General features: G+C 36.9%; 1 protein-coding gene across 1 annotated transcript; it reads left to right on the plus strand.

Moving 5' to 3' along the window:
* Positions 1 to 7,067: 7,067 nt before the first annotated feature.
* On the plus strand, positions 7,068 to 9,876 carry vcpkmt (valosin containing protein lysine (K) methyltransferase). The gene is made up of 5 exons (XM_067454513.1): positions 7,068 to 7,371; positions 7,612 to 7,725; positions 7,984 to 8,056; positions 8,177 to 8,296; positions 9,379 to 9,876. The coding sequence occupies exons 1-5, from the start codon at positions 7,118 to 7,120 to the stop codon at positions 9,484 to 9,486; spliced, it is 669 nt and encodes a 222-aa protein (XP_067310614.1). The 5' UTR covers positions 7,068 to 7,117; the 3' UTR covers positions 9,487 to 9,876.
* Positions 9,877 to 10,208: the final 332 nt, after the last annotated feature.

Below are 10,208 nucleotides of genomic sequence, written 5' to 3' on the forward strand. Positions count from 1 at the left end.
GTTAAAAATAGAAATCTGTCATTAAGGTTTCTTAGAGTGACCGCAACACAGTAAGTCTATAATTGTTGGCCATCCGTTCAGGAAAACCATGACATAAATTCAAGACCATGGCTTATACTGCGATGTAAGTGTTTTTGTATTTTTGTTTGCTAAATGATAGATGTAGATGGAATGTAGATAGAAAAAATAACCCATCCAACCAGCAGGTTTGTTCAAAAGTGTCAGTTTTGTTTATGTTGTTTATGTCTATAGTAATTTACAATTAAATCCTTGCAAGTACATTGTCCTATCTATGACATAACACCTGTTTTTACCCAGTTTCAAGATTTCAATGTACTGTGAACTGTTTTCAGGTACAAAAACATTCCGTATTTTAAAGCTTGTTTCTCAAGCAAGGCATAAATATTTTGGTGACGAACCAAAATGAATGTTAGCTGACTCAAGCAGCCATTTTACATGATCCCTTTCAGTGTCTTTTTAACAGCTAACTAGCTAACTAACAGCTAACTAACTAGCTTTTATTTTCTCAATATTTTCCTTGCTGAACTTTTGACAGTTTTACTGGTAAATAAAAAATGATGGGCCAGATTTACTAACTGCTTGTGGTAGGAGTAAAATTCATGGGAGTATTTAAATGAATCATGCAAGGTGATTTAAAAAGGTTTGTACTAAACCAGAAAGGGAAGTTGTAACATTACCAGTAAATTACTGGTAATGCGCAATGTATGAACGGGAAATGAAGATTACCGGTATGTTCACGTATGAAATCAGAGCATGCTGACGTAAGAAGTCTGCTTTGGGCCAACCCTATAACAGTGATGTATCCTGGGGTTTAAAAACATTAAAATAAAAAATATAAGTCATGTTTTTAAAAAAAAATCATGCAATTGTATTATTTGTGTCCAAAGAAGATGGAAAATGGCAATAAATATATATACATTTTTTTTTATTTCTCTTTATAGTCTTGCCACTTAGAGGGTTAAATATGCCCTTAATGATCATCTTTGACCTGCGCCATGTCTCACAGCGTGACCCAGCCAGATATTGTTTTCCACTCATCAGCACTGCGACTCTGCAGTTGGATACTATTACGTGAGTGTCATGTTTTGAAGAGCAAACGCGCATTCTGTTTGATCATCCATTCTTTCAGTCAATCAGATGTCAAAAAGATTGAAACGAATAGTGAAACTAAAATGCTTCTTCTCATTCAGGCGGATGAAGACAATGGCACAGCGTTTATAGATAATTTCCGATGACTGACATCACAGAATTGAATGGTATTTTGCTACCAATATCAATAATAACATCTTGCTTATTGCAATAGGAGAAACTTGCATCTACGTACACATACTATACCCTGATCAGACACAACACTAAAACCACTGAGAGGTGAAGTGAATAACATTGATTATATTATTACAATGCCACCTGTCAAGGTGTGGGACATATTAGGTAGTAAGTGAACAGTCAGTTATTGAATTTCATGTGTTGGAAGACAGAACATGTGCAAGTGAAAAGAACTGAGTACTATGACAAGGGCCAAGTAGTAAAGGCTAGATGACTTGTCCAAAATTGGCAAGTCTTGTGGGGTGTTCCCAGTATGCAGTTGTTAGTACCAAAAGTGGTGCAAGGAAGGTCATTGACTAAAGGCTCATTGATGCATGTGGGGAGCGAAGGCTAACCCGTCTGGTCCAATCACACAGAAGAGCTTTTACAGCTCCAATTGCTGAAAAACTTGATGCTGATCCAGTTCGTTTTTATCATGCCCTTCCGTCCGTCTCGTTCACTTGGATGTGCGTCATTGCTTACGTTGCATGAGTGCCCACTACTGGCGGAAACTTTGCAATGGACTGAACTGGAACGCCCTAAGCCCTTGATCACTTGGAATCCACTATGGAGTTGATTTTTTCTTTTTTCTTTTTTCTTTATGAAATAGTTTAATGCAGCATTCTATATGTATATGGATGTGTCTGGGTTGTTTTAAATGTTTTAAAAAATATCATAGAGTTGTTTGTGGTGGGGTAAATTAAACGCGATATGTGGTGACGTCACAATCACGTTGCATTGTTGTATTTGAAGCTGCCTGAAGTGTACATATGAAGACTCGCTCACTCGGTCAAAAACAAGGGAGCAAGGGGCTGTCCATATAAACTTCCCTTGTCCACTTCACGAAGTGATACGCACTTCAAAATGGCACCGGGGATTCCCCCAAGGGGAAGTACTTAGGGAAGTTCGCAAGTGCGTGTCTTAAAGTGGAGTGGAACGCAGCATTAGTCTGTTGTGTTTTTGTCCCTGCACTTCCTGGTTTCTGTTGTCACCTTGTTCAGTTTCCCGCCACTTGTCTTTTCCCTTGGTTACCCTTGTTAGTTTAGTCCTTTTCAGCTGTGTTTAGTTAACTGTCATCTCTGTCACCTGTACCCTGCTTTAGTCTAGTCATCAGTGTTTGTATTTATTTCCCCCATGTTCACTTTTTCTTTGTCCGGTCTTAAGTTGAGTTGCATGGTATACTACCATGGTATACTGGGTGTTTGAGGTGCTGTTCTGAGTTTAATTGCAATAAAGCCTGTCTGTTTGGAAGTCCTGGATCTCCTCATCTCTACTGCATCACACACCCATAACACATGGAGCAATGCCTTGTCTGGTGATTCATGTTTTCTTTTAGATCAGGATGGTCGGGTGTGTGAACATTGTTTACCAGGGAAAAAAGGCAGCAGGATTTTACTTTCAAAGAGCTTTGAATGGCTTCAAAGGGCTCTGCACGATCCCAGCCGAGGAATAGGGTCTTATCTAGTGAAACGATCGGCCATTTAAAGAAAAAACTTTTTAACATCAAAAGCTTCTTCACAACGTACAATGTCATCATGTTGGAAAGGTCACGGCCGTGACATAGATGGAAGTACCTACCCAGTGATAAAACGTATACAAAAAGACTATCAAATGGCCTTTACAAAAATAACGGTAAACCAATGACGCCGGACCATTTTAGAGTTTGAGGAGAACATGAGATGAAGTTTTTCGACACTGGGTTGGTACTTCCTCGTACATCATGGGCATGACCTTCCGGACATGATGTCGTACATCATGAAGAAGCACAACACCAAAGTCGAGCATTTGAAGTTAAAAAGTATATCCATTTGTATTTTTATGGAAATTAATTTCTCTATATAAGACCCCATTCCTTGACTGGGATCGTGCAGAGCCATATGAAGCCCTTTGATACTGCATTAATTTGGACCTTAAACATGGGTTGAAATTTTCAGTTTGAAGTAAATCAATACTTTATTATAATTTTACAGAAAGGACCATTCCCTCAACATGTCTGCTGGATTAACAGCAATTTAGTGATAAATTATATTGAACAATTCTATATAATGCACTAATTATAATAGGACAGAAACCACTTAACTTTAATATTGATTCAGGAGCTGATGTACATGTGATAACTGAGGAGACATTTGCACAGCTGTCACCAAAGAAATAACTATCCCCAGCAAAGGCTTCACTTAGCACCCTGCCACCCCGACAGGCAATCTCAAATACCAGGGTCAGTTTCATGCAGAGGCAAATGAGTAGTAGGCATGTTAGCTAATGAAAAGCTTTGCCTCAGTAGACAAAATGGGCAACATCTAGAGAGATAAAAGAACATTTTAAAAGAACATTTTAAAAGAATAAAAGAACATTTGTTTAAGCAGGAAGGACATTTGAAAACCTTACACACTCAAACATAAAATGAATTTTTACTGTTGTTAGCTGCATTCAAATCATCCTTGTTCACATTACTTTAAAAACCTCATGTAACTACATTAACTTCAATTTTCTGAGTTATTTCTACTACAGTTACTTTACTTAAGTGTTTGTTTGGTCAACTTAACATTGCTGAGTGAAATGAACAAACTGGCAAGTGGATCTGTAGTTCCCAGTATGCTTTGCAAGTGACTACATAAATAAGTAAATTTAGTAAATTAGCAAGTCAAGATGTGGTTGTTCAAAGACTAAAAAAATGCCTGGCTGACTCTTGCCCATTCTATAACCCTAAAAGGACTGTCGGCAAGCAGCTTGAGCTGCTTCAGCACTGATGATGTGTGGAGAGACCTTTGGCATATTGTAAACATAGCAGACAGCTCAGTGGGGAACTGCTGAACTCATGCTATTACCCTGCCGACAATGGAAGAAAACAGTAGTCGATCCCCAGAACAAGAGCCGCATACCTGGTCAGAAGATGCCGTATTAAGTAGTACAGATCAATGTGAAATTATATTCTTTTACTAATGCTACATTGGATTTGAAACACAAATTAAAGGTGCCCTAGAATGAGTTGAAACAATGTGTTAAATTGTTCTCTGATATCTACATAGAGGGTATGTGGCTTATTTAAGGGCAAACATTGTCCAGATACAATTTTACAGGTTCATTTACAACCCTATAAATTGTCCCTAGGATGTAATGCTCTGTTTTTGCCTTATTTGGAAGAGTCATGAATATTAATGTTGAGCTCTGCTCTGATTGGCTTTTTTCAGCCGCTCACAGCACACAGCTCAGCAGTTCAGCTGTTCAGCTCGTGAGTCCTGACTGTCCTGACAGAACACAGACCGGCTGAATGACACTTTAAGCAGAACATCTCAAATGGAGATAGCTAAAGTGAAGCCTACTTGTTTATTGGTGTTTTCAGATCATCTGCGCGCGAGAAAGAGCTTGCGTGCTTGAGGTTGCCAGATTTCAGTAATTTAAATCCCCAAACAGAGCTTTACTGTGAAAAGAACACATACTATCCGGTGTTTTACCTAATCATGTCCAGTCTGGCAACCATATGCGCGCGAGAGAGAGAGGATGATCTGAAAACACCAATAAACAAGTAAGCTGCATTTCAGCAATCTCCATTTGAGATGTTCTGCCTAAAGTGTCATTCAGTCTACATTTCAGACTTGTCTTTTTTTCGTCAACGATATTGCATGTTTATATATAACGTTAGTCACAATGTGGGCTATGCAGTGACTGTGATATACTCTTAATACAAGCATGCAAAAGCATCATAGGCCCTTCAGTTCTCAAAAATATAAATGTATAACTAATATTTTTACAAAATGAATAGCCTTGTCAAATGACTGTCGTTTTAACTTATATGGTGGAAAAGGTGACGTTTGCTAGAAGAATCGAGTGAAAAATCTGTAAGCAACGTATCTACGGTTGTATTTTGTAATACAAAATAATATTAACCTTTGTCATTAGAAACACTATTTAGTTTTGTATGGTACTTGGAGTTTCCTGTTGTTACTGTACTTCTTGTTACTTCTTCAGTTTAAGACGCTGAGCGAAGCTTGCTTCAAATGGTCCGAACAAACGAACGATTTGTATGGTATCCGATTATAATAAAACTCAACCATGACTGTTGACATATGAAAAGTCCTCACATCCCCTGCACAGCCTAAACATGACACGTGTCATGAGAGCTGCCGTTTTAGCTATCTTCGAGTGTCTTGTTTACCTGCAGTCCTGATGATTCGGCTCCGTCAGTTACGCCTGACAATGAACATGTTTGGACAAATGTTAGGGGCGTGCATATAAATGATCCCCAATGCTTGCCTCACGGTTGGCCTTATGTTGAGAAGCACTTTTTTCTGTGGTGTTTTTGATTCACGAGATTTACATAAAAAGTAGGAGGCAATGGTGTTTGAGACTCACAGTATGAAATGTCCATGTACTGAACTCTTACTTATTATTTCACTATGGGAAGGTTAATTCAATTTTTCATTCTAGGGCACCTTTAAGATATTTTTAATTAAATCTATTTTGAGATTTCTCTCTCCAGTAAAGTCTATTCACCCAAAACTCTGACTGTTCAAAACATTCATAAAGAGATAAAGAATAAGAAATCCATATGAATCAAGCTGTTAAGTCTTCATGCTTGCTTGACGCCATAACCAATAAGGTTAATTTTCACATGTCTCGCAGACACATTTGAGATTCCTCAAGAATCAATGGTGGTCCGTTCTCACACGTCAAGCAAGTATGATTTACCAAATCAGTCAGTCAGTGTGGACGACCAAAATGTCTGGCCCTCACAGGAAGAGTTCAGGGTCCTAGTTCCTCACCAAAGTTTCTAGAAGGATCATTTACATTTAATGTCAATCACATATTCCATTTTCTCTGAATCTGAGCATATTGAGTTAAATCCTGCTAAGTTTCGGTCAGCTAAATTTGACTAAATTTGTTGTTACTCCGTTTTACATTTCTACATAGCTGACAATTCTGTCATCAGATTAAGCCTGAGTTGTCACTGCCATAGTGTTATTATATAAATCAGATTTATCATATAAATCTATTTGATAGAACACAGCAAAAAACTATCAACAGCAGTCACAAACACTTTCAAATGTGGCTTATGTGTGGCTTACAAATAGGCGAAGTAAGCACCTTTGGCAATAGAAATGATTGGAAATGAGCATAAGACCCGTACCATCCGCCCTGCTTCGTTTACATTTAGCGACCACAATTCCTGGCACTCAGGCAGTTTGGCGTGACTTTGCCTGGAATGCTACAAAGTCGTGAGTTGTGGCCTGGAACACTGGATTTTGCACCCACTGCATTACACAAGAGACAGTAAAATACATTTTATTATTTGCTTAGAAAAAACATCTGGAAAAGTGCACAAATTATCTTATCACAAATTAGCTGAATAATACTGGAATAAGTGAGATAATGTAGTATGGATATCTATATTAATATTATTATTATTTTTATTTTATTTATTATATATATATATATATATATATATATATATATATATATATATATATATATATATATATATATATATATATATATATATATAGGGTAATTTTATATATTTAAAGGGTAACTAAACCCTAAACCAACTTTTTTTAGTTAATGATCTGCATGACTGGGGCTTTATTAATGCTGTTTATTGATTCGAGTAAATGTTTTGACATTTGGGTATAAAGTGTTTTAGGCTGTGAACAGGGGTTTAGTTACCCTTTAATGTATTTAAAAGTAATTAAATCTGTCAGTAAAGAAATCTGCTGCACACACTCCAGTCCAGTAGGAAGCGGTAATGCTCCTTTAAATTGGTTTGCTAACCTTCTTTTTTACCAAGAAGAAAATGGCGACTGTCGAGGATTCGGATTATTTTGTTAGAGAAATAGAAAAAAATGACGGATCTGTTTTAAGAATGTATCAGTGCAGTAAAGGAGACGTGGGCTGTGTAGTATGGGACGCTGCTATTGTCCTGTCAAAATACCTCGAAACGGAACAATTTTGCAGTGTTCAGTCTGGCGTTAGTATGTGGTCCTCCATGAACGTTATTGAACTGGGCGCAGGAACAGGACTAGTTGGTCTCGTGGCTGCAACTCTGGGGTGAGTTATGAATGCTGTGCCATATGAATCACCTATTAAATTCAAATAAATTAAACGTGATGTATTCAAACAACTGAATAAAATGTATTTACTATATTGTGAAAGTTGTAGGATTTTGATTCATTATTCTTTGTTCTGATAATAAATATTATTATAAACGCAAAATATTGTTCAATTATAACAAGTATTTTGACTGGATTTCACGATTTCACTCTGAGTAATGTCAATGTGCACCCATAGGGCAAATGTCACAGTGACAGATCTGGAAGACCTTCAGCCTCTCCTTAAGCTGAACATTGAGAAAAATCAGCATCTCATCCATACGGGCTCAATCACAGCCAAGGTACTGAAATGGTTTGTACTACTTCATCCTACGGGATCTTTTTGGGAGGGGTGTGTTGTGTTTCCATCCTCTTGAACGTATTTATTCATTACAATCAAGGTTACAAGATACAAGTTTTAATGTACACACACACAAAACAAAAAACTAAACAACAACAAAATTTAAAAAAAAGAAATCACTAATAAACTTACAATGTTGTCCTTATAATGTAAGGTTTTCATTTCATTAAAATGCCTACTGGAACTTATTAAATATTTTCCTTTTTAAAGGGGAGGAAGTGTTAAAGATTTTCTACCTCACCCTCATTATATTCTGATGGCTGATTGTATCTACTATGAGCAGGTACTGTAACAATGAATATTACACAATAATAAATGTTTTTTGTTGTTGAAAATAGTTAGCTATACAGTCCAGAATAGTTAACAGCATTATGTTTAATAGCCTCTGTTTTATATCTCACAGTCTGTGGAGCCTCTAGTGGAGACTCTGAAACTCTTGGCTGGACCAGAGACGTGCATCATCTGTTGCTATGAGCAGCGCACTGTTGGTGTCAATCCTGAGATAGAGAAGAGATTCTTTAAGGTGAGAGGAATAAACTGTGAAATCCTATATTACACCTATACATTGTCATATTTAGTGGCATACTTAAATGAGAGTGTGTTTGACCAGTAGAATGTATTTATATTAAAGGGGACCGATTATGCTCCATTTAACAAAATGTAATATAAGTCTTGGGTGTCCCTAGAGTGTGTCAGAAGTTTCAGCTCAAAATACAGTGCATCAGGAAAAGTATTCACAGCGTCTCACTTTTTCCACATTTTGTTATGTTAAAGCCTTATTCCAAAATTGATTAAATTCATTATTCTCCAAACAATTCCCCAATAATGACAATGTGAAAGAAGTTTGTTTGAAATCTTTTCAAATTTATAAAAACTTCTGTCTGACCCAGTCTGAGGTCCATAGCGCTCTGGAGCATGTTTTCATCCTGTACATTGCTCCATTCAGCTTTCTCTCAATACTGACTAGTCTCCCATTTCCTGCCACTGAAAAACATCCCCACAGCATGATGCTGCCACCACCATGCTTAACTGTAGAGATGTAAACACTTTACGGATGCACTGTATACCCCACAGATAATTGATTATGCCATGCCCAAAATGCCCCTTTCTGGGTGAAAGCAAAAACATGCTGTTTTTTCGAATGTGCATCTTTAAATGTAAATGAGCTGCTGCTCCCCGCCCCCTTTCCAAAAGAGGGCTGAGCCTTTACAGCTCATGCCTCGGATAATCTGACAACAACAAAACAGGAGAAACAGTTCGGGGCCAGCAGGTGTCAATAAAAGTTAATTTTTTTTTAGCTTGAGTGCTGCGTTTTTAAAATGCTGTTTCCTAAACGAGACGCTGTAAAAGATGCGAGTGCAACGGTCAAACATGTCTGTCAAGCTCGTTTACATAGAAAAGCATTAGAAAAATAGCGCAGTGGAATGGAGTCATGTTGAGACACAGTTTATGATTAACTGGGAATATAAAAAAGGAGTTGGTGAGTGTTTTGTGTACACACTGTTGATGCATTTATGTTCAAACCATATAGAAGTGAATTTTGCATAATAGGTCCTATAAAAGTCTGCTATTGTCTTATTCCTCATCTAAAACAATGTTTCATAGCTACTTCTGCAAGAGTTCCAGTCAGAGGAGATCCCGTCTGAGAAACAAGACCCCGAGTTCAACAGTCCTGACATTCACATTCTCCACCTGCGACGAAGAGTCGACTGAGTGCCTTTTACGAGGACGGGCTGTCAATGTTTGATGAAGTCACAATTAATTACAGAGGCATTTGTTTTTCTTTTTTCGTTTTTGATTTTTGTTTAATCTATAAAATATAGGTTATGACTTTAAATTGAAAATGTAAGGGATTTATTTTATTGTGAAGGTTAAGCAGTTTGGCAAAGTATTCATTTGTAAGATATTTTAAAATAGTATAAATTAATATTTAACCTCAAGTGTCTTTATGATAAAATGCTATTAGGATTTCTAAAGTACTTTACTCTACCAAATACTAATAATGATTTTTCAAAGGATTGTACTTCAGACCACCTGATCTTAACTGTTATCTCATCTACACCAAATATAAACAAAATAAACTATATATTTATTTAAAATATTGCATAGACTTAATGGTTTATGGGCTCACATGAAGTCTCTGGTAGACAGGATTGAGTTTCTTTATTAATTATTTATACAAACATTAATTGTTTTACCATCATTCTGTGTCCAGAGGGAAGATTATGGAATTCACTGATAGGCACATTTATAAGTGGGAAGAAAAACTTTTACACATTCCAAGACATTTCAGTAGACAAAAAAAACAATGAGCTGTGGAAAATTATAAGTGAGCTGTGAGCTTATTTATACAGCTTTTTACAACAGATGTCATTGAAAACACAGGGAGTCTATTCCTCACAGCCTCACTTTCATACCCTTCAAGGCTCTGCTCT

Source organism: Pseudorasbora parva, chromosome 10, assembly GCF_024679245.1.
Source record: "Pseudorasbora parva isolate DD20220531a chromosome 10, ASM2467924v1, whole genome shotgun sequence".
Classification (NCBI taxonomy): domain Eukaryota; kingdom Metazoa; phylum Chordata; class Actinopteri; order Cypriniformes; family Gobionidae; genus Pseudorasbora; species Pseudorasbora parva.